At 39.2% G+C, this 24,900-nt stretch overlaps 2 protein-coding genes across 6 annotated transcripts; one reads left to right on the forward strand and one right to left on the reverse strand.

The window, feature by feature from the left end:
* Positions 1 to 50: 50 nt before the first annotated feature.
* On the reverse strand, positions 51 to 15,351 carry LOC122883428. The gene is made up of 9 exons (XM_044212091.1): positions 15,088 to 15,351; positions 13,773 to 13,881; positions 13,230 to 13,404; positions 6,868 to 7,013; positions 4,463 to 4,639; positions 3,698 to 3,814; positions 2,054 to 2,140; positions 993 to 1,140; positions 51 to 699 (listed from the first exon to the last, which is right to left on the reverse strand). The coding sequence occupies exons 1-9, from the start codon at positions 15,099 to 15,101 to the stop codon at positions 680 to 682; spliced, it is 993 nt and encodes a 330-aa protein (XP_044068026.1). The 5' UTR covers positions 15,102 to 15,351; the 3' UTR covers positions 51 to 679.
* A 548-nt stretch (positions 15,352 to 15,899) lies between these two features.
* On the forward strand, positions 15,900 to 24,755 carry LOC122883427 (solute carrier family 35 member E2A-like). Of its 5 annotated transcripts, XM_044212087.1 has the most exons (10): positions 16,801 to 17,130; positions 17,831 to 18,279; positions 19,033 to 19,168; positions 19,408 to 19,535; positions 20,253 to 20,373; positions 20,446 to 20,499; positions 20,595 to 20,667; positions 21,014 to 21,159; positions 21,639 to 21,912; positions 22,036 to 24,755. In XM_044212087.1, exons 2-9 carry the CDS (start codon positions 18,000 to 18,002, stop codon positions 21,865 to 21,867), a joined length of 1,167 nt encoding a protein of 388 aa, XP_044068022.1. In that variant the 5' UTR covers positions 16,801 to 17,130; positions 17,831 to 17,999; the 3' UTR covers positions 21,868 to 21,912; positions 22,036 to 24,755. The 5 variants fall into 5 exon arrangements, with proteins under 5 accessions (XP_044068025.1, XP_044068022.1, XP_044068021.1 ...); XM_044212090.1 differs by lacking the exon at positions 16,801 to 17,130 and adding an exon at positions 15,900 to 16,033 and having other exon boundaries at positions 21,639 to 24,755; XM_044212086.1 differs by having other exon boundaries at positions 21,639 to 24,755.
* The last annotated feature ends 145 nt before the right edge of the window (positions 24,756 to 24,900 follow it).

Genomic DNA, 24,900 nt, shown 5'->3' on the forward strand with positions numbered 1-24,900 from the left:
TAATAACTTCATTTTCACTCTTCTTATTGAGCAACAAATCAAAACATCAATCCTGTTTTGATATTTTATTAAAAACTTTGAATGAAAAAACACTTAAGTGCATTAAAGGTGCTGCAGAAAGTTAAGTAAAAATATTCCATTGTTGAAGAAGTAGTCTATAGACAATGAAGATAACAAGATTTAAGTTAGACAATTCTTATTTATAAAAGCAAACTAAAGTCAATGTAATTTACAGGAAGGAAACAAAAAAAAGACCTTTTAAGATAAAAGCTCCTAAAAGATGTTGGCCACTTAAAAAAAAATTTGGCATGTACACATAGAGCCTACGAACACCAATGGATTTAAATATTACAATGCATATAACAGTAAAAAATAACATTTTAAACCATTATGAATCCAATCTTCAAGACATTTGATGTAGTACAAAAATGTTTGAGTGCAGTTGTGAAACTTTTCATACTGTTGATAGGCACACTGACAAAGAAGTGTTAGCTAAAATAAAATCTATACAGTAAACAGCACATTAGGCAAAAAAAAGGTTCTCAGCTGACTGATCATTTTGGTGGAGTTAATGTAGAATAGAAATATGAGCTCTGTGGTCAGCACCACTGTGCTAAGGCCCTGTGTTAGGCCCTCAGCATGCAGCTGTGTCCTTGGTCCATGACCACTGGATGTTTTATCACTTGCTGGGTGCAAACACTGCCGGAAAAAATGTAAGGTTAACAGCAACATTTTGGTATTCTGCCGCTTTCTAGCCAACATAAACACGCTTAAGGTCAGTACAGTCAGGAAAACTCAGGTTTCTCAGAATCGGGGACCTGATCAAGACAACATAAAGAGGGAAGTGGTTCAGGATATTTAGAAATCTGCAAAGAGATACTGATTAGTTAATATTCCCATAATGTAGCGTTTGTTTTGTCTTCTGCTCAGAGGAGCATTTGAAGGACTGAAACCAAGAAAAGAAAAGCAGTGACATTAGACATTATACTCACTCCTCTCCCTCAGGCCTTGGCCGAAGCTGTGCACCAGTCTGATGAGGCCCCAGAATAAAACCACTTTAATCACCACTGAAATCAAAGCTCCAGTGACAGCAGCTGCCTCCAGGGTGTATATGTTGTCCTGGAACCATTTCATTACCACCTGCAATTAAAGCAAACCACTGTTTTCCTAGAGGAATCAATTTCTGAATGTCATCAAAATGTGTGCACAAATTATATACTGTACATGCAATGTCATACTCATATGACAGAGACCAATACTTGAATGAACTGTGCTTTAGTGGAGTGGATCTTTTTAAGTTTTTCAGATGTCTCTTAAAATGAAAACACTGCAATGCTGCCCATGTTGCCTGTTTTGTGTTTTAGTAGTAGTATTTTAAAATGGTGAAAAGTCACTAAGTACATTCAAGTACTGTACTTAATTACATTTTTGAGGTACTTGTCTATTTCTATTATATATCACTTTATACTTCTACTCTAGTATATTTTAGAGGAAATTATTGTACTTTACTCCACTACATTTACATGTTACTGTTAAGTTACTAGATACTTTGCTGATTACACTAAGCTCATAGTACTTCTGATAATATTTGATACCACTCCCATGTTTGCACAGTAAATATGGAGCCACAGATAAGAGAAGATACATTTTATTGTCCCCTTGGGGAAACTTTTCTCCACTATTTTGACTCAATCCCACATATACCATCCTGCTGCTGTAAATACTCACTAAATCATCAAATGTGTATTAATCCTTGGCTGAAAATAGTCCCCAACAAATGCTCTATTCACTCCTATTTGAGTAACGTTTGCTAAAAACTACAGTGCTCAGCTAACTAATTTAATTGTATGTGGTTTGGGAAAAGCCTCTTGAAATGAACAAATGTCTTGAGGAATGACCAGACGATGAGCACTACAATGGGAAAGCCACTCCTGCATAAATGACAACAGACTGAGTCGTGCATGGATCAGTATTTGTAAAAGCCAGTCCAATTCATAAAGCATCCAGTACTCATATAGATTCAGAGATATTTAAATACTCATTGTCAGCTCACCGTGTACAACAGATAAACAAAGAAAGCCAGTTGAGGAAGGTTCTGCATCATGAAGACCCAAACTAAGACCTTGGCTTCCTTTAAAACCTGAAAAACAACAAGTAGGTACAACCACTCACTGCTTTTGAATTTTTCCATGTGTGCTCTTGTTTAGAATGATATGAAAGCAAATTAGGGTCGTTAATATTTTGAGCTTGTGAAATAATGTTCACAAATAATTTCACAGCCGGCATCACCTTTTGTGTGCATGTGAAAAGAATTTGCACGCACGTATGTGCGTATATGTAATAAACATATATACTTTTCACACTGAATGTGTGACTTTGTAAAACAGTTTTGCAGCTGTAGAAATATTTTGTGTATGTGTAATATGTAAAATATGTGCAGGAATATTTTCAACAGTGAGGTTTCACACAGTGTGAGTGTGTAAGTATCTTTGTATGCGACACTGACGTTACAAGCTACAAGCACAAATTTTGGCCCTGTTTTAACGCCTGTGCTGACTAGCCAATCAGCACGTTGCCCACTGACCATCCAATCAAAGGAAATCAAACTGTCCAGTAAAGTTTTACATTGAAATTAACTGGATATATCAAGACAGCTGTGCGTGCATCCTGGAGTTACTTAATTTGCATATTAGCTAATGTCTTAGCTAGCTACAGTCTGTTGGCTAACGTTTGTTGTTGCGCCGTTTGAACAAGTTAATATTAAGGAAAGTAAGGCTATTATTTAACAGGTGCTTCAAGACATAATGCTGCGGGCATTTAATGTGAGAAAGAAGGTAGTTAGCTAAAGGTTGAGAAGGTTCGGTTTGCAATCCAACTTGTACATGTTCACGTCAGCTGGAAAATAACAGTAGTAACAGTAGTAGGCTAATAATACAATCTTCAAATCTAAAAGGGGGCAGTAGTGACCTGTCAATACAGCAAAATATGCTCAGTGATGTGTTTTTTATGATGGGAGAACATTTGTTTCATCTGTCATACACCTCTTTCATGAGCTGCTACATTTCTTTAATACCAAATACACAGGAGCAGAACTCCTTAATAGAGAGAGCTGTTCGCAGCTTTGTGGGCATCTTGTCAAGTGCACGGCCAAAAATTCAAGTTTCAAGTGTGCCACAAGCTCACAAGCAGTCAGCCATAACAGCAACCCGAGGAGACATGCAAGGGTACGATATGACAGGCATAAGTATGATTATTATAGTATAATAATGTATTTGTTGGCTCATTATTGTTACTCAATGTAACTTTGAACATGTACAAGGCAGGAACGCACACCAAGATTAGTGAGGTGCCGACTCCAGAGGATTGTGTAAAAACAAACGACAGAATGGGGGTCGCACACTCGCGCTCCGATCAGCATGATGACTTTGAATCAGAGCTGTACACATGTACAAATTATATATCTGTGTGCACAAAACGTTTTCACAAAGTCACACATTCAGATACGTGCATGCAAGTTCTTTTCACACGCGCACAAAAGGTGATACACAACTGCAGGCTCATTTCATAAGCTCAGAATATTAATGGCCCGAATTTGCTTCCATAGAATGCATCTTGCATGATATTTTCTCATTAGTTTATGGTCTCTTTGTTCGACGAGAAGTTTTACACGCGAAGACGATGGATAAAGAGGACTCACTGCAACAGCCCCGACAGCAGCGGTCACGCAGGCCCACACCACTCCGACGCCCAGGATGATGCTGTTGGGAGCAGACATGGCCGAGTCCGATGTCGTGATCAGGATACACAGACACAGCTGAAACACATCAGCGACACATCGTTAATGAAGTCAGGAGCTCACTCAAAGACATTTCAGTTAGTTTCTGTCCTCTTGTTTTAAAATCACACACTGCGTTCAACAAACACATGAGGAGAAATGTGTTGCAGAAGAGGCAAAGAGACCAGTTCCTCCAACAACAGCGGCATCAACTGACTTGAAATGAACGCAACCATAAAATCTTCTCAGTGTGGGACATTACATCTGACTCAACCAGAAAAACTTGCTCTCTTGCTGTTCTCATCTGCCATCATAGTTTTTACTCTCTCCATGTTCATAACAAATCAAATCATATTAGCAGGTCCAGACATGTTTTCTGGATGCAGTTCAAAGTCTTTTTGGGACACATGGGAAATCTCAACAATCACAGGGAAGGAACTCAAAATCTGAGATTGATGATTAATTTTACAACTTTTACAAGTTTTTGCAACACTGTGTATGAACACCATGAGGTTATGAACAACTAGTTTGATCACAAACATTTCATGTACTGCACAAAGTCAACTTTTACATTTTAGTCAATTCTTAGAACCAGTAGTGAAAAGCACCTCATGAGTGTAAAAAATGTCCCTTGTTAAGAGACAAAACAAACAAAATCATTACTGGCCTCTGCACTGTGGAGGCTACCTGAGCCTGAAGGTCAAAGGTCACCATGGAGAAACAGAGGTTGAGCAGGAAGTATTGCTCCTGGAGGCTATCCAAGGCCCCACCCACACGGAACGCCATCATGTTGGGCCTCCGGATGAGCGGTATGGTGCAGAAGATGTGGATCATGCCCAGACACATGATGCACACAAAACGAACCTGTGACAAAAAACAGATCACAGCTGGAAATTCAATTTTCAATGTTTAATTCTACAGCCCCTCAGGTTTATGACATCCTTTATACAATCATGATGAGTAATGTTACTCAGAAATGGTGATGTCTTTAAGATTAATTTTCTTATTACGTAACTAAAGTAGGCATCTACAGTATATGCTGAACTCACCCAAAGTCCAACATCTTGTTTTACACTGCACTTGGACAGTATGAACTTTGACAGTTTGGTAACAAAGTTACAGTTAATCTAAATGATCTGTGCTAGTACTTAAATTGGACCATTTTCATGCCAGCAAGACCAGTGCTTTGAGCTAAATGCTAACATACTGTAAGCATGCTAACATTCGCACAATGACAATGCTAACATGTTGATACTAAGCAGGTATAATATTTACCAATGTCACCATCTTAGTTTAGTATGTTAGCAATAGTACAGCTGAGGCTGATGGGAAGGAATATAGTTTTGCAGGTATTTAATCCAAAGAGTTGGATTATTTGGAATTTTGACCTGAGGCTGGCACTAGAGGAAAAGTCAAGGGATCACCAAAGTTGTTACAATTCATCCTGAGAGGGACATGAATGTGTGTACCAAAAATCAGGTCAGTGCATTCACTTAATGTCGGGACATTTCAAGACAAATGATAAATGTAGATGATTTAGCAAACATCAACTAATAGCCATGGTATCCAGTCAGAGATATAAAGATTAACATGTAGTTTCTTTTCAATATTCACTCCAACCACAGTAACATCTACGTTTACAAGATGTGATTGATAAATACAACAATAGTGACATCAAGTGGTGGAACTAAAACTCCTTTCAACAGGATAAAAGCTACTGTTATTTCCCCTCTCATTAATCAAGTGAGATTATTAGCAGCAACCAGCAGCTAGTATGAATCACTCTGTCAGTGGGGTTGGTGTGCTGGTTCTAAAATGTACAATCTAATCTTCTCGTTGTGTTGCAATCTTTTTTTTTTTTTACAGTTTCAGTTGGATCAGTTGTGTTTCACCCCTCAGGCAACATACAGGCTACCCTATCTTCTTGGCAGAGGTTATTGGGGCTGTTTGTAGCCTAAGAGGAAGACTGTAGACAAGTTATTCCACCTTCTCTGCGTGTTTTTCGGTGGGAAAAACAAGCATTTAAATTAATTATTAATTAATTAATTATTATATTATAAATAATATAATAAAAGACCCTAGAATTGAACACTATAAAGTATCAGGTCTCTGTCAAGGAAACTAAACAATTTTTAATATTTAAAATCTTATAAATTTATTATGGAAAGCATGATAACCAGTTTCATCATAATTTGTTATTTGCTAGACTGATATGAATGTATATAAATACAGAAATAGTAATAATCTTCATTGTATCCCCCCATTCTGAAACCAAACCAATGCCCTTGCCTAGTTCAATAGCTCCAATCCCAGATCAGTATACAGCACCCTATCACCCAAACTACCACAGTGTGGTTCAGTCTACATGGTCAGTGCACTGATCAGGGTCTGGGGCTTTACACAGAAGCCAATGGTATAGACGACGGTTACAGCTGCTACTGAAAAACAACATTAAAACGACACCCTGATTTATACCGGTGTCCTTCTGTCCTCCCATTATATATCAAGTTGTCCAAATCCAGAGGGACAGTTAAAGGTCAGGTCTGACCATTAATGGTCATTAATATGATATTTTATATAGATCTTGATTGTTGTTGAGCCTCAAATTTTCAGAATTGAGTATATCTTTTAAGAATTAGTCTATATTGATTTTAATTTATCTTTCAGAGGAGGCAGAGTTTAAAGAGTTAAGAATTAGAAGATGACTACTTAGAATTTTAAGAATTTGTTTATACTGACTGAATGTTAGAGTTTTAAAGATTTTCTACTGTTATTCTGTATGTTATGGGTTAATGTCTTTTTTAACATCTTGGGGTCATGCTGGAAATAAGTGTTCTCACTTAAACATGTTATCTCTTGGATTCTGTTTTGTAAATCTATAAATAAAATCAATAAATCAGTCAAATGAATAAGAAACTAGGTCATGAAAACTTATCAGTCTGAAACTTTAAGTGTCAGCATATCCAAAGCTGTGTTTTTTATTATAATTATGTAAATGATTATTAACTACAAACACTCTAGGTGAAGGACCGCGTACAGACAACTCCTCATGCAGTGTGTTGTCTCAGAGTGTCCAGTAGAGGGCGACCTACCAGCAGCTCCTGCTTGCCCTTTGACCCCAGCACAGAGAAGTTGACCACCGATCGAACCATGACCAAGAACACGCTGAGCACAAACACCACCAGTTCCTGTCTGTTCTCCTGCAACACGCCCCGGCTGATGTAGTAGATGCAGAACACTGCAGGGGACAGACCATATAATGCTCACATACAGCAGGAGTCACCTCATTACAATATCGTAGTCTTTATATTGTTACCCTTTTAAATTAATTTAATGCTCATTTCCATAAGCAAACATTTCATTTTTTGGTTTATTTTCTTATCTTATCCACTCCATCATCTGTGTATGTCTGACTGTAAAGCTGTAATGCAGAGTTCATTCATATTTTCTACTTATTATGGTCCCGATTCTGTATCCTGGAACGGCCTTTGTTCCATTTACTATATTCTTATGTTTCACCTGAAGGGCTGCAGGTCACAGTTATTAACTACTGATTAATCTTGATGATCTTTTCTTTTCTTTCAATTTAGTGTATAAAATGTCAATAACAATGCCAAATGCCACTGGGGCTGGGACAGGCTCTAGTGGGTATAGAGAATGGCTTATTATCAAAATTTCTTTCCATTGAATCAATTACTTTTCTGCTCTGTCGACCAATTTCTGAGTTCATTTAAGTTGACTTTTTAATAAAACATATAGCTATGGAAGGTGGAGGGTCACTGATGTTGTAGACCTTGGAGCTGTGATGGAGGCTTAATTGTCATGTGACTTCATACAAAAACGGTTGGTTTATACATGTATATCATGTGTATGCTTACTAACATACTAACTACTGTATATAAAATGTTTAATGAATCCAGTAAGACAACAACAAAATAGCATGACACTCCTCTGAGTCCTGTGTGATGAGCAAAGGGAAGGAAGGGTCAGGGTAGGAAATCGTTAGTGAATATGTTTACATGCACACTACTATCCTGGTTTTGAGTCTTAAGTCTTTAATCATATTCGGGATATGTCATTTACATGGAACTTGCTTTCATTTCTGTACTGGCTGATCTTTCTCAGCAGTTAAGGAAGAGCCCAGTTTGGTTTGTCGACTTCTTCATCTGATGAGATCAACAACACAATTCTGCAGTTTTGTATTTACCTAGCATATTCAGGTTTTTCAAAATCAGGAAAAGGGATTAAGGATTGTATCACGAAGCAGGTTCGCCTTAGTCTGGCTCTCTTTGGGTTACCTGGCTTCACTGAGCCTAACATTGGTGATCCTGAATAACTGGTATCATGAATCTGGTTATCAACTGGCTCTGTTAACTCTGGGATTTCCTATCCAGCTATGAGCATGTTCACGTGAAGGAGGGCGAGTTGCTGATTACAAGCAACATGATCAGAACCAAGAGTGGAGGACTTAATAAGACATGAGATGAAACAGGGATACCTGTGGGGAATTTAGGTTATTGCTTTTTATTTGTTTCTTTTTTTGTAACTTTATTATAAACTCATTACTTTCGTCCATCTTGGGAATGATGACTCAATTTTTCTAGTGATCTAAATGGTCAGCAGTTAGACTGACGGTAGATTTTGATCTGATCCTCTGAAGTTAACCTGCTCTGGAGACGGTTAGCCGTGCGGCATATGAATTAAGCCTGAATTAAGCCCAAAGATAGCTGGCTAACCCACTAATCTTGTTTTGTGATACAAGCCCCAGGGTTCTGAGACCAGGATATAGTGTTTACATGTGCAAACACATAACCAATATACACTAAAACCTGATTATAAACGTGATACTTGTGCACATGCGTAGATGCGTCCTATGCTCTGCTGCCATCGGACTGAAGGTGCAGGACAGTATTAATGAAGAAACAAGATGTGAAATAAAATAGCTAAATCTGTGTGTATGCAGAGGTTGAACAGTGTGTATTGTTGAAGTGTCTAGGTCAAATGTCTGATGGCTGCTACAGGCACAGAATTAACTCCTGAAAGGGAAATGAACAAACTACATAACCAACTAACAATCACAGAGGAAACATTTCTGGAACACACTGGGGAAAAAAGATTTTGCGCTGAAACAATTAGTCAGTTAATTGATTAGTCACTTAACAGAAAGTTTATCCGCAACTATTTTGATAACGGATTAATTTCTTCAATAATTTTTAAGCATAAATGGCAAAAATTCACTGGATCCAGCTTCTACAATTGTAGTTTGAGATCTTCTGGCGGGGGTCTCCTGTCGGTTCCTGAGTCCAGGATAAAACCTAAGGGGGACAGAGGTTTTGCCATCAGAGCCCTGAGGCTCTGGAACAACTTGCCCGAAGACATTAGGTTGTCTGAGTCAGTGTCTTCTTTTAAGTCTCTTCTAAAAACACATTTTTATCGGAAAACATATCCTGATTTTACCTGAGCTGTCTGTTTATTTTACTGCTTTTATGTATTTTATTTATTTATTTTTTATCATTCACTGTGGTATTTTATTTCTCTTTTTGTGAAGCACTTTGTCCTTTGTTTTGATAAGCGCACTATAAATAAAGTTTTATCATTATTATTCAATGTGAATATTTTACTATAGTCTTCTACTGTATGATAGTAAATTGAATATCTTTGTTATCAGTCGGATGAAAAAAGTCGGCTTTTAGGACGTTACCATGGGCTCTGGGTCATTTTCTGACATTTTACAGACCAAACAATTAATCGAGAAAATAATTGGTAGATTAATCAATAAGGAAAACAATCGTTAGTTGTAGCCCTAATTTCATTATTACAGTTGTGGCTATTGTATAGGTTTACCTGTAGAAGGAGGGAAATGATACAGCATCAAATCCATCATTAAGAAAAGGACATGTTGAAGGAAATTGTGTTAAGTACATAATCAATTTATAACCTAGATGTGTTTATTTAAATCAAAGAAAATATGAAGCACTGAGGAACACAGAGGGAGTCAAGGCCATCTTGCCCTTCAGGTGCTGGAAAGCTTACTATATTCTAAAAAAGGACTACATGCGCCTCTTGGACACCGGGAAGCAGGTAATTATTTCCGCCCCCTCGTTTTGGTGACGTAAAGTTCAGTCGCCTATGCCAAATCCACATCTGGCTAAAGGGTTACTGCATGAGATATCCCCTCTGTTGACAGTTTTGTTGCCTTTTTAAATAGGCCTCAGCTTTTTAAACTAGATGGCCTCCATCCCTCACACAAAGGCCCACGCCTTCTATCAACTAATATCGAACGGACTGTGCACTCTTGTACTGAGTCCACCTGACCTCCCTGGGCTCATATAGTATTCCTGTTAGGATCATGCCTAGATATAATACCCACTACCCTATGCATTCTGTGTCTTCAACTGCTAGGTCAGATAATTTAATTACACTGGGCTCTAGTAATTCCAGTTCAGCTACGCCCTTACTTCCAGTTATCCTTGCTCTTCTAAACTCTCAGTCTGTGTCTAATAAATCATTAAATCTCACTGATCTAATTACATCCCATAACCTCAACATCTTATTTCTTACTGAATTTTCTGAATGCACCTAGGTTAACAGGCCGTGGTGGCGGTACTGCAGCTGTCTTTAAGAACCATCTCACTTGTATTCAGCTCAGTCTTGGTTCTTTTATCAGTTTTGAAATCTTAGCTTTTTAAATTGTGTATGACAACGCGATTTCTGTATAATAATTTATCGACCCCCAAATTCAAATATGGGTTTTCTCAGTGATTTCTCTGATTTACTGTCCGCTCTTGTGCGTAAATTTGATAGGGCCACTACAGTTGGTGACTTTAACATTCATATTGATGATCCTTCAAACTCATTTGCCACAAATGTTTTAAACTTCTCCAAATCTTTCAATCTTGTGCAGCATGTCCGTGGCCTGACACATAACCGCGGACACACCCTTGATTTAGTTTCTTGTTTAACTCCCTGAACAAGACTGATTTTATCTCTGATCATAAATGTATTATCTTTGATGCACCCTTACTACCCACTACATTAACCCAGAAACGTATAATCCACTCTCACATCTTTAATGAGCAGTCCGCAGCCACATTTTCCAGCTACTTTTCTGGTCTGGCCAATTGCCCTCCTCACTTTGCTAATCTTAGTGACCAAGTTAGTTGGTTTAATGATTTGTGTACATCTGCCCTTGACTCTTCCACTCCATTCACCTCCAGGGCTGTCCCAGTTTTTAATACAACCCCTTGGATCAATGATAAGATCAGACAACAAACAAGGGAATATAAAAAAGCCAAACGTAAAAAATTCAAACTCGAAGTTCACCACCTCCATATGAAGGAGCTTTTGTTGAAACTGAATCAGATTATTAAAAGATGCGCGAGCTGCCTACTTCTCTGACTTGATTACTAGCAACAAACACAATCGAAGATTTCTGTTTAGTACTATTAACCAGCTTGTAAATCCTTCTCTTCCTGTCATTCCTGCCTCATCTTCTATGGACTGAGAAAACTTCTTAGCATTTTTTGTGGGCAAGATCGATGGTCTGAGGTCCAATTTTGCCCTGACTGTTTTACCCTCCGCACCATTCAGCCATCCTATTTTACTAATATCTCCCTGCAGATCCTTTTTGTAGCTCATATGCATCCCTCCTCCAGTCCCTGTGATAAAGTTCCCACAAAATGTATGAATCCGTCCTTCCTGTCTTAGGTCCCAGCCTGCTCGCTATTATCACTCATTGTACATGCTTCCTCTGGGTCATTTGTTCAGCCACTTTCAGGACACGTCACTGTTATGCCGATGATACACAGATCTAATTCTCAGCCAAATCCACTAAGTTGAATCAACTGTCCTCCCTCCATGATTGCTTAGCCGCCACCAAAGATTGGATGTCTCATAATTTCCTCCACCTAAACCCTGACAAAACAGAAGTTCTTTTAATTGGACCTGATAACTTTGATCAGTTTATTGGACCATTTCACTCTAATATTAAATCTACCGCTATGAATTTTGAATCATCTTTGACCAGTATGACTTTTGACCATCATGTTACCAAGCTCATCCAGAAATAAAGAAATATCACTAAAATCAAATGTATCTTGTCTTCTACGGATCTTGAACTATTAATTCACACTTTCATTTTCTCCCGTCTCGATTATTGTAATTCCCGCTACACGTGCCTCAGTCAAGCTGCTCTAAATTGTATACAGTTGGCTTAAAACGCAGCCGCCAGGCTGCTAACTAGAACTAGCCTTCGGTCCCACAGTACCCCTGTTCTTGCATCCCTACATTGGCTTCCTGTAAAATTCTGAATAAACTACAAGATTCTGTTGATAACATATAAGGCTCTGCATGACCTTGCCCCCAGTTACATTTCTGATCTCCTCTTCTTCATTCCACTTCTCGACCACTCAGATCCTCAAATCTCTGCCTTTTATCCATCCCCCGCTCCAACCTCAAAACAAAAGGTGATTGTGCCTTCGCTGTTTTAACCCCAACCCTCTGGAATCAGATTTGCTGAATCTTTGGACTGCTTTAAGTGGCTTTTAAAAACCCATCTCTATAGGCAAGCCTTTTTATAGATCTCCATCCCTGTCTTATGTTTTGGTTTGTTTCAGTTTGGTTTTGTGCTGTGTTTTTGTATTGTAACATGTCTTTATTTATCTATTCATTCATATTTTCCGTGTGTGTGTGTGTGAAGCACTTTGTAACTGTGTGTTTTAAAAAGTGCTATACAAATAAAGCTTTACTTACTTACTAATTAGCATTGTTATCTCAAGAGGGAGAGGCCGTGAAGGTCTCCTTATCGAGAACCTCCCTTCCACAGGAAACAGTTGTTTTGCTTAGCAACAGTTGTATGACACACAATCCATGTCTCTAAATTATACCAATCAGAAAGTTCTGCATCTGACTGATTGAATTATTGACCAACCAGAAACATCCCATCCCATCAGGAGGAGCTCAGTATGAGAGATTTAAAAATTGATGCAGGGAGAAATGTTGTTGTTCTGTATTCTGAACCCAGACACTTCGTATTCCAAATCTGTATTGTACTTTCTGCATTCCGAAGAATAAACTACTTTGTACTAAAGAAGTAAAGAGTTTCGTTCTTCTGTATCTCAGTGTTTGGTTCCTACGAACCTATTAGTGGTTATTTATTTAAAGTTATTGAAAGCTGAAGAAGAAGAAAAATCAACCAAGACAGACACTGGGAAATAATAAGGCTTCAGCAGACGGTTATTTTCTGTTTTCAGAAAATGAGTCAGTAATCTACGGGAAATGTACGGTTAAAGTCATTCATCTCCTCTACAGTTTCCATCACATGATTACATCAGGAAAACTTCTGCTTTTTGGAAACAGCGCGGCTGGCTGTTAAACTAGCGTGGCGTGAAATAGACTTCCTGAAGAAACTGACAATAAATGGCTTTCTTCCTGCTGATGGAGTGATGGTACTCACATATTCCAACCAACTGGATGAGAGATACAGTGAAGTTGTCCTCATCAGACACGTCGGTGTCCATGTGCTGCTTGTAGATGCTGGACAGGGTGAGGCCGAGGAGCGCCAGCAGAGACGCTATGGTGAAGCAGAAGTACAGCTTGAGCAGACATGATAGCTCCGACCAGGGCTTTATCTGCAAAAGGGTGGAGATGGAGAGAGGACAAAGAAGGTGAAACAACCTGTGAAAGGACAAAACTTTCATTGGAACCAGTGTCTGCAAGTGTGTCTGAAAATTAAAACACAGTAGGGCTGAGGGGCTGGGATTTCTGAGACTTTATTGACGACAGTTTTTCAATTTATTTTATATGTTGTTTTTAAATTAATTTACTAATTATTGAGTATGGGGAATAGTTATGATATTCGAGTATAAAGCCCATCATCACACCCACAAAATGTGTTTCAGGTTTTCTCTATTTCATTACACTGTACAAATGAACTGAACTTGACCTCTACTTTCAGAACTACTAATGTTTTAGTTTAGTTTCTGTTGCAGCAGCTCACCGGTCCACATGGTGTTGGGATCAGTTCCTGGTGTCTGGGCCTCAGGTTTGGAGACAGAAGGTCTGGACCCTCCTCTGGTTGCCCAGAAATCTGGTTGCCCAACAAAGGACTGCAGTGTAAAAAATGTTTTAAATAAATTATATACAGGTGCAGTTTCTTCAATGCATTGTATACAGGACTGAGAAATACAGTAGTTTAAAATATTCATTTAGGTCACAAAATTAACTTCTGTAGCCCTGATACACAGATATGGACAGAATATTGGAGCAAACCATATTGAGAATATGGGTGATTTAATGTTGTGTTGCGTGTCAGCAAACATAAATACCTTGTACAGTAGCTTTTTATTTTAAGGTCAATGGCCATTGATCAACAGACTGTTGATATATAAACTGTGATATTAAAATGTATAAAGGGGCAAAGCAACAAAGTACATGCACAGGATAGTACACAAGCACCAACAGCAGAACACAAGCAAACGGAAAAGAAAAATATAACTGCATGTATGTAGTCTAAATAGACTGAGCAAAGGAAATAGGAGATACAATAGGCCTTTTCACAGCAGACATTTTAACTTGTCAGGAAAAGCACAGATGTTAATAATAACATTAACAATGGCTCTGTCATATTCAAGCGTCCCAGTAAGCTGTGACAGTGGTCATTAATTTCATTATTTACACCTGTGCTTTTCCTACTCTGACAAGTCCAAATGTCTTCTGAAAAAATGCCTATGAAAAAGAGGGGGAAGACAAATAATAAATAATAGGAAATTACACACAGAAACATCAATATAAGTTGTTTCGGTTTCTCTTAAATAATGCAAGTTACGGTAACATTATTTCATCTTTGATTATGATTCTAATGATTTTTCTTTCTTTCTGTTTGCCTTCTAAGCACAAACTTCAAGGTACCTGCAGATGTTTTTCAGCTCATGGCCATGCAGAAAATACTGAGGTGTAACCTAATTAAAAGGCTAAATGAATGTAAAAATGTCTTTGAAACTCAGTTACAGATGTTTCTTAGCGTATTTGTGCTTTAGGTCTTCTGTGCACTTAGGTATTCATTTATTTAGCTATTTCTCCATTTAAATGACCATTTTATTAATTCACTTACATTTCTATATCAGTTTTAATAGCCCGTGTCAGGGTTAGTCCTCCACTGCAAACATGTGGTACTTTAATAGAGGAAGACAGTCAACAAATGAACAGGCTGTATATAAACACATCTCCCAGATTTCATTTTCTCATGACGCAAACCGACCGAACTGCACAAAACATAAACTGCAATAAATAAGTCTTCAAACTTCGCTACTGACCTTAACTCGTCCATTTCCTTGCGGACAAGACTGCAGGACCCAGAGCTTACATTCCTGCGACCACCTTTTGCTGTCTGTCCACCTCCAGCTGACAGAACTTCAGCTTGACATTTGATGATAAACAGGAACAAGAGCCTGTTCTGCGAAGAGTTCTTCTTCTGCTGCTCATATTTGTTCTTCCTCTTTAGTTCGGCTGCTCGAAAGTGCTGCTGCCCCCCGGAGGACCACAGAGAGGCTTTCGTGAGTTTAGTTAGACACTTGTCTAACTAACTACACTTGTCACCAACTCTTCTCTCTCCAAGTAGAGTTGGTTTGAACGGGGCGTCAAGGAAGCCATTTTTGTGAAAAAAGAGAACCCCTCTTTGAACAGAAATGGTGGTCTGAGATTCAATCTGCCCAAAGTCTATCAGAGTGTATTATCACCTTGGTCACGCCAATCACATGCTAATCAGGCACTTAACAGTGATGAGGTAGTTGCAGCCAGAAAACAATAGGCCTGATTACTGATTACTGGGCCATCTTGGAAACAATTAGGTCAGTTTCAGGTGAAACTAGCTAATCAACAGATACTCAGGTAGATTCCTTCCTGAGGGCGGGGCTTATGTAACTCAGAGTAGCTTACATTTCTAGTTCCCGTCCCATTTTTTCACAATTGAGAATGACTTCCGGATGGGAGCCGAAACGTCTTGATTCTGAAAACAGTGTCCAGATGACTACGACTGAAACCTTTTCTACGATAGAAGACTCCTGGACGAATGAGGGACTACACCATTTTACTGCTGTAGTTGCATTTTCCAGCTAATCCAAGGCTCTTTTGATTTTTTTTTTTTTACATAGTTTATTTATCTAGTAGGAGAGTTTTCTCAACCCATAAACGAACACTTCAGTTCAGATAAATTCAAAATCACCACATTTGGAGATAGATGGTTTTCACTGCACCGGAAGGGTATGAAAACCTGGAATCTGAAAAGTAACTACAGCAGTTAGACAAATGTAGTGAAGTAAAAAGTACAATATTTGCCTCTGAGATGTAGTGCAATAGAAATATAAAGTTGCATAAAATGGAAATACTCGAATTTGTACTTAAGTACACTACTTGAGTAAATGTACTTAGTTACGTCCCACCACTCACTATCATTGTGAATGTTTTCTCTGTCTTAACTGCACTATTTTGAAATGTTGTTATCTCTTGTGTGTCAGTGGTGGACTGTAAGGGAAACACCATCGCCAATTTTGCACACAAAGATCAGTTTACAAGTCGTGTGAAGTGCTACTCACCCTGCATATACAAAATCTGATTATACACACACAGACTGAGATACAGTTACACAACTCTCCACTCACGTTTGTAAATAGTTCTGCTACACTAATAGCCCCATAGTTATTATTTCAGTTGGTATGAGTTTTTAGAAGTGCCCTATCAAATGTGCAGCTGGCAGCTGCGTCAAGTTTTACTGAGTCTCACCGGAAACGCAGCGATTGTACCATGTAAAATAAAAGCTTCTTTTTATTATTATTATTATTATTATTCTGGCGAAAGGTTTGCAACTCATTTAGGATCAAGTTTCACTCAAAATCCAAAATACATATCTAAAAATTTTCAGAGCAATTTGAGTAATTTGAAATCCCCCTGAATTTTACCCAACATGGCCAATGGGTTCTAAAGTACTAAAATATATTCGCGAATAGGGGTTTTAATTTGGAGGTTATTCTTTTATTCTGTTGTTGTTTCGGGTCAGCTTGACACTGCAAATGAATTGTTAGCAGCCACGTCTCAAAGTCAGGTGCATAGATATGGGTAACCCAGATAGATAGTGGCGTGTTTGCGTGTAGTGGGTGTAGTCTCATTTAGCACTCCCTCATGTTGTGGAATACGGCTGGCTTTTTAGCTTCCAGCAGCCCACGTTGCCGCAAAAAAAACAGCGGCTAGCTAACGACAATGTGCAACTTCCTCTTTCCATAAGTCTCGCTGCTGTCTCCTTAACAAGCTGGGTTTTCGGTATTTTTTCCGTCCAAATATTGAAGCATCCGATTCAAAGACAGGTAGAAGTTCGTCTTCTTTACATTTTGAGTTTGCATTTAATCCTTAATCTGTCTCTGTGTTTATAGGTAACGTCGCATTGATTGCATAGCGTTGGCACTTGAGAACAAAGCTCAGGGCGGTTTGTAAATACTGAACCGCTCTTGAACTCGGCAGTGTCATACAGCAAATAGAATTGAAAATGCCCTGAGGTTCACGTTTGGTTCGCCTGTCTTGTTTCAGCAACATAACGCTACACGGCTTGGAGGCTCGTACGACTACTGCCTTTCACATGAGCAGCTCTGCTGATGCTGTATCGGTACTTATGTGAATTAAGAATACGATATAGTGTTTCAAATGAGGTGTTTGCAGCATCAGTGTAGTATTCAATACATATGCAGTTACCACAGTAAGTAGTAGCCCATGTTACAGCAAACTGTTTAAGATAAGTGAGTATGAATGTGAAGTAATATGGATGAATGAAAAATATTCATTATGCAATATTGTTATTGTAAGTAAAATGTCAGACCAGCCTGAGACAAAATACACTTTATGTAATATTTAAAAAGCTGAAACAAGCGGATGCACAATTATTACATGTTTATGTGACAGAGTATGATACAAAAATCTGAATTTCCAGCACGTGATCTTGAGGGTGAATCTTTTTCCTTGTGTTCACCATGTGCCCCTCACCTGACAGAAGATGATTTTTGTTCTTTCCAGCTTCTGCAGCAGAGGACAGGGGACACCAGGACCTAAAACATTCACAGCAAGACTGAGAGACTAATACATTGCTGGACCAATCACAAGATGGACTAACTATCAAAACTTCCACCACCCCCCCTTATCACCCACCTGTTGGGCCCTTGGGGGCCGTCAGGCAGCAGGCGTGATGCCAGGCGGCTGGCAGACTGCCAGGCACCCGATGTGGCGCCTCCTCTCACCGTTCAGCACCCGCCAGGAGCGAGTGGTGCTGGCCCGCAGCGAGAGCCTGCCGGGGGAGCAGGTGCTAAAGATCACAGTCACAGAGACTACGGTGATCGAGGCGGAGTCAGGGGTGTGGAACTGGCGCTCCATGACCTACCTGGGCCTCTGGTACTTCTTCAGCTTCTGCACCCTGTTCCTCAACAAGTACATCCTGTCACTGCTGGAGGGGGAGCCCAGCATGCTGGGTAAAGAGAAGGAATAACATACTTGTGCTGCTAGCAATATTAATATTAACTAGACTAAATAAGGCATGTAACTTGTATGTTATTGCTTTGTATGTTTTTGTGATAAGTCAGATCTTACAGGACCATACTGGTGGTTTTGCAGGTTTTAGCTCTTTAACGAAATATCGCGTAGGTATTTTGTGTTACAATTAACTTCCTGCCTTCCAGGCATGAAAAACAAATTGCAGAAACATGAAACTTGCTAGAGATATCCATTTCAGTGAGCAACCTTTAATTGTTTTGTCAAAATTACAGTATATACGGAGACAGTTTCTGGTAGTGCATTCAGGGATACTTCAGTGCCCAGAACTTGCTGCCAGATGCCAAACATTTTAATGCAAGAAACAACCAAGTTCAAAAGACCTTTATCACAATGACCACATTAGATTATGTTTTTTCTTCTTAAACAGACTTTTCCAACAACATATTTAAATTTTTAAATAAAGTGTTCACTGTGATGGATTTCCTAACTCAAGCATTTTTATGTCACTGCAAATTGATTTTTGTCGTTCACTGAAATTAATGGAAATCAGCTGTGCCTAAAACGTCAACACAACAGCGGGACCTGTACTGCTGTAGACTGTTAGGATACATTTGTTAAGCTTCCACTCTTTTATTAGTCTAGCTGTGAAAAAACATGGCAAAGGTAAATATTCGGTTACAGTTGCAGCTCAAGGAGTTGAAGAATTTAGTTGTCTTTCATATGCTCCTCAGGTGCTGTTCAGATGCTCTCCACCACCGTCATAGGCTTCCTAAAGATGTTTGTGCCCTGTTGCCTGTACCAGCACAAGCCCAGAACCGAGTACCCCCCCAACTTCATCATCATCATGCTGTTTGTTGGACTCATGAGGTGGGTCCCCTCTCTCGAATAACTGCATGATTTCTTACAAATAATTATGCTTAAACACCATGTTTTTGTGGTGCAGCTTAATTTAGTAAATCACTAGTTAGTAACTAACTAGTAGCTTCTAAGAAAGTACTGTAGTGCAGACTTAATAATGGATTTACAAATACCGATGCAAACCCAGTATCGATCCCTTGTTTTTCTAAAAGTCCAGTATTGACATCATCTTTGTCTCCATTTGTCAGGTTCACCACAGTGGTTCTGGGCTTGGTGAGCCTGAAGAATGTGGCGGTGTCTTTTGCAGAGACAGTGAAGAGCTCAGCACCCATCTTCACTGTCATCATGTCCAGGCTGATCCTCGGGGAGTACACAGGTAGAGGACACAATGATGTATGTCTATATGAGGGGTCGGGACGTAAAATGTCCTGATAACCAGGGCTTAGGGGACACTGAATGTATTTTACTTTTGATGGAAAGTTGAACGCATTGTTGGTGTTTGGTCTTTTCTCAGGATTTGAGACAGTAAGAAAAATATAGAATAACACCAGCCGTATCCTTTAATGTAAATGTGATGATACTTGAACAGCATGTAGCGGGCCAAGATACACTGAAATTGTTGTCATGTGTTGACACTATTGTCACTGTCATGTCCTAAAGCTTAAAGTAATATATATCGGTCAGTAAAAGGGGAAGCTCAGGGTGTCCTTCAGCTTTTTAAAGGAAGCGACTTCTGTAAGCTTTTTATCTTACGTTTGCATTCCAGAGTTGATAGCTTTTTACTGCGGTACAGCAGCTGCTGAATGTATGCTATTGTGAATATCTGTAAAGCATTGAAGCTGTAAGATTTTCATTTTGTGAGGGTGTGACCTACACTGTATCACTGTATCTGTACAAAATGTATCTTGATTGCAACATATTTTGATGTTCCAAATCAAGAGGCTTCTATTTCACAACAACTACATCAGTCACTTCAACTCTTTGCTTGCATTACTGAATAAAATGTGGCCGCACCAGTAGGACTGCCACAGGAAAATCAGGTCATGGATTTTGTGATGATAAGTGTGTATGCTATCTGTCCTCCAATCTGCAGGACTGTGGGTGAACCTGTCCCTGTTCCCTGTCATGGCTGGCTTGGCCCTCTGCACAGCCACGGAGATCAGCTTCAACATGCTCGGCTTCTCCGCCGCGCTCTCCACCAACATCATGGACTGGTACTGCAGCACTCAGGACAGCTTTCCCACAGCAGTGTGATGCTTTATTTAACCCTTTGTCTCTGATCTCAGTTTGCAGAACGTGTTCTCCAAAAAACTGCTAAGTGGAGACACATACAGGTTCAGGTAAAAGACTGTGAACCCTCCTATTTATAACTGTAAAATAACATCATTTTATGCAATCAAACACTTGTCATAAAAACTCTGTCGACTTATTTCAGCCCTCCAGAACTGCAGTTCTATACCAGTGCAGCAGCAGTCATCATGCTTATACCTGCCTGGGTGTTCCTCTTGGTAGGTCAGACAATTGTAGACAATTGTACAACAGTTACAATTATTGTTGTAATAAGTGTAAGTGTAATTACAGTATGTTATTTACCTAAAGCCTGTAGTCATTTGTGGAATTACATTTCTTAGAAAAGAAGCCATGTTACACTACCATTTGCTATCAGATGTCAGACAATAGTCAAAGACAGACAAAGTAGCAACATTTACAGAATACAAAATCTTTCTGTAAAACAGATTTGTTGATAGTTTATGAAGTCACAATACAGTATGTGGCAGGACTGAAGGTCAAGGTTGAGGCACCAGTTGTGACATTGATGTTTATGGTTGTCGTGCTCCGTCTCCATGTTTCTAGGACATCCCAGTGATTGGGACGAGTGGGCGGAGCTTCATCTTCAGTCAAGACATTATCCTATTGCTGCTTTTCGACGGTGGCCTGTTCCACCTGCAGAGCGTCACTGCCTATGCTCTCATGGGACGGATTTCTCCTGTCACCTTCAGGTAAGAGACAGGCACCAAACCCATTTATAACTGTGCAAAGTCTGGGGTTAAAGACTACACGTTTGAAAATGAAAAAAAGTTGTCCGCAGTGTCAGACTTTGAAAACCCCTGCTCTAATGTATAGTCAAACAGTAACGAAATCTCTTGACTCTGACTGCATGCTTTATATTTTGAGTTGCGGCCACATAATACGCTATATGGAGGGGCTGGGAAACTGTGTTAATGAGCAGGCGCATCACATAAAGTGGCCACTGAGTATATGTTAGCACGTTGCCTTCAGAATGTACCCATAGTATGGACCATATTGCTACTGCATGTGAAAGCAGTTAGAGTAACTACTGTAGTTTAAAATAGGAGTGAGCCAGGCATCTTGACCATGTTTCTCATAACAGATAATGATGTCATCCAGGCCATGAATTTAATTCATTTGATGTTAACGCCAACAGTAACAACCCTCATCTCATCTCTCTCTTCCTCAGTGTTGCCAGTACTGTCAAACACGCCCTGTCAGTTTGGCTGAGCATCATCGTGTTCAATAACCAGATCACCATCCTCAGTGCCACTGGCACGGGCCTCGTGTTCATCGGGGTCTTCTTGTACAACAAGTCCAGGCAGTTCCAGAGGGAAACTTTACAGGCCATGGCTGCTGAGCAGAACCACAAACCACTACTGCAGGACCAGAACATCCAAACCCCTGAGTCTCACTGAGGACCCAGCATTTAAGACTAAAATCCTGCCTGAAATGGGATTAAGGTATTAACAAAATTCTGTTGGCTTACCTGTGGCTGTACAGACGGGATGACTGGATATTTGTTTGTTCTTTACCATGCACACATTCCAGTTAAAGAGAAGCCACTCATGTTTTGTTTTTTCCAGGTTCAATTTAGTGTCAATGTCATGTCTTCAAGCTTCAAGTAAACTTTGGTGACTGGCTCGGTACAGGTCAGTGTCTGTTTGACTAAGCCATCACTAGTCCTGTGGAACGGTGTATATACAGTATTTCTTTGTCCCTAACCTGATTACGTAATTACACTTTAATCATCCATGATCCTTTGTCTTATATCGGTCAGTAAAAGGGGAAGCTCAGGGTGTCCTTCAGCTTTTTAAAGGAAGCAACTTCTGTAAGCTTTTTGTCTTACATTTGCATTCCAGAGTGTGCCGGTTTATCTCTCATCTGTGGTACAGCAGCTGCTGAATGTATGCTATTGTGAATATCTGTAAAGCATTGAAGCTGTAAGATTTTCATTTTGTGAGGGTGTGACCTACACTGTATCTGTACAATGTAAAATGTATCTTGATTGCATCTGAATATAAGATGTGAATAGGGCACCAGTGCCTGAGATGGGAGGCCTTTTACAGGCTTGTCCAGCCAAAGCTTAGACTGACGGTTTGACACATTTTAAAACAATGTGTGGAACATCTGAAAGCCACATACTGCATTCTAGGAATGCTCATCCTCTATCATGAACTGTTGTGGGTGTATGTAGGGGTTTATGTACGTGCATTTCCTTTGTTAACTGACTCTCCCCAAATGCATGTATTGGCAATCATGAACAGGAAAAGGGCCTCAAGGAATGAATAGATCGATGAGCTGCTGCTGTAAATTCATTTACAATTAAGGTGTGAACACATACAGGGTTAAGGATTAGTAAGGGCCGTCCTAATACCAATTATGCATTTCTTAAACATACATGGAGTAATACTCAAACATGGAAAATGCTGTGGCAGGTGACTGAGATAAAATGATGCAGTTTGTGTTATCGTTATGCACCAATAATCTCACTCACACACACACACACACTCAAATCTATAATTGTGTGCACACACTAACACAAAACCTGGTATGGGTTCCTATTACCTCTTACAGTATGTCTGTGGTCTATGAACAAAAAGCACCTCTGAAGTACAGCCTTGGAACGGAGTATAAGTGTTTTTAAAAAGAAAAACAGCTTATTACAACTTGGGTTTTTATTTTCGTAGCTCGACCCATCAGCTGTGTTTAGTTATGGCAAACAGTCAGGCGATCAAACAGGTTTTAAACAAACCAAACAAAATTAGTAGAAAAGGTTTCAATCGTAGTCATCTGGACACTGTTTTCAGAATCAAGACGTTTCGGCTCTCATCCGGAAGTCATTCTCAATTGTGAAAAATGGTCTGAGAACTCAGAAATTACTCCGGATGGGAGCCGAAACGTCTTGATTCTGAAAACAGTGTCCAGATGACTACGATTGAAACCTTTTCTACGATGGAACATTCCTGGACGAATGAGGGACTACACCGTCAAACAAAATTAGTAAAATCCGAAGGCAAACTGTAAAATGAATGCACAAATTGTCTGTTGTAAACATCCAACACAGTTTACAAAACGTATTACTTACTTAACAAAGCTTATTAGCGACATTACACAAGCTCACTTTTGGTTTTACCTCCAAATAAAGTGGATACTTATGTGGCCAAACTGTTTGCTTGTTTACAAGCTGTCTGATTGTCCGACTGCTGGTGTTTCTAGCCCCGTTGGATCTGTTTTTAGCAATGTGTTCCAAGATCTCAGGTGATTGCAGAGTTTTCCTTTTTAAACAGAAAAGCTTTATGCCATACGTATCGAACCCTTGTTAATTTATACTAGTAGGATTCCATGTAAAACCTGTGCCACTGGTGGAAGTGTCATCTCTGTGAGCCATCCTGTGGTTGCTACTTTTAAACATACATCAGCTGTTCTGAATAAGTTCATGATGAGAGCTGCGACGACATTGAAATTCCCATTCATTAAGATCCCTTTCTGTCCTCACTGAGTGTCATTTCAGCTTCTGTGGTGTTCCTTCCACAGACGTCTTCCTTCCATAGAAACAAATTAGTAAACAGCTGCATGGTGCCAATAATCTAACATACAGTACATATGAATCTTATTCTGACCATACTGCTTCAATCATACTTCCTCTAGTCTCCTACTCTACTTGTGTGTGCGTTCAGGCTTCTTTCCAATTTCTTCTGAAGTCAGTGTCTAACAAAGTCCATCAGTTGTCTGATAGGACTAATCTGTATTAATCATTGTCAGTCTGACACTTGAGTCAGTTTGATTTTTTGTAAGCATTTCAGCTCTGCCATGGCTGCAGTTTTTGTGCCTGAAGAAACAGTCTTTTTTTTCTTTCCTGACATTTGTTGTGCCCACACTCAGGCATCTCTTTTGAATTTGACCATAAGGGTTGTCTGACTTGAAAATATATTTTTAAATTACCATTATAAACATGTTCATTCTACATGGTTATTTCCTGTTATTGTTTGAGAATTTGTTTCTCGTTAAAAGTGCTTATAAAAACCAGTTGTGGGCTTACATTTAATATTGATAATCTACAAATATATCTTTCTACAGTATTCTTCCATATTAAGTCTTTGGGATGCTGCTTCAAGAGGCAAGTTCAAACATGAGTTTTTCAGTGAATTTGTATCATTAAAGGTTCAGAGGTGGAACGTGTTGAGGTAGGAGAGAGCAGTACGTTTGGGAACGTACAAATCAAAGATGTAAAAATATTCACTAATGTAACTTAGTGAGGATGTTATGATGTTTGGTGGAAAATAAAAGTATTTTCTCTTCAGCACATTGTGTAAGTGTATTTTGAGTGGTCAGCCAGTATTGACAGTGATTTCATGTTGCATTACTGATTTCCATATCCTGATTATAACTAGTTTTTGGAAATATCCTACTTATCCTCTATTAAATATCCCATGTATCCTGTTTGCACA

The sequence above is a fragment of the Siniperca chuatsi genome, linkage group LG10 (genome assembly GCF_020085105.1).
Source record: "Siniperca chuatsi isolate FFG_IHB_CAS linkage group LG10, ASM2008510v1, whole genome shotgun sequence".
Lineage (NCBI taxonomy): Eukaryota > Metazoa > Chordata > Actinopteri > Centrarchiformes > Sinipercidae > Siniperca > Siniperca chuatsi.

Bases quoted from the DNA above. Each gene is read 5' to 3' on its own strand.
- LOC122883428 (XM_044212091.1), bottom strand. The intron at 7,014-13,229 runs GTGAGTACCATC...TGTCCCCTGCAG, and splicing joins CATCCAGTTGGTTGGAATAT to TGTTCTGCATCTACTACATC. The intron at 3,815-4,462 runs GTAGCCTCCACA...GATGTGTTTCAG, and splicing joins CCTTTGACCTTCAGGCTCAG to CTGTGTCTGTGTATCCTGAT.
- LOC122883427 (XM_044212090.1), top strand. From the start codon at position 18,000: ATGCCAGGCGGCTGGCAGACTGCCAGGCACCCGATGTGGCGCCTCCTC. The intron at 18,280-19,032 runs GTAAAGAGAAGG...TATGCTCCTCAG, and splicing joins GGGGGAGCCCAGCATGCTGG to GTGCTGTTCAGATGCTCTCC. The intron at 21,160-21,638 runs GTAAGAGACAGG...TCTCTTCCTCAG, and splicing joins ATTTCTCCTGTCACCTTCAG to TGTTGCCAGTACTGTCAAAC.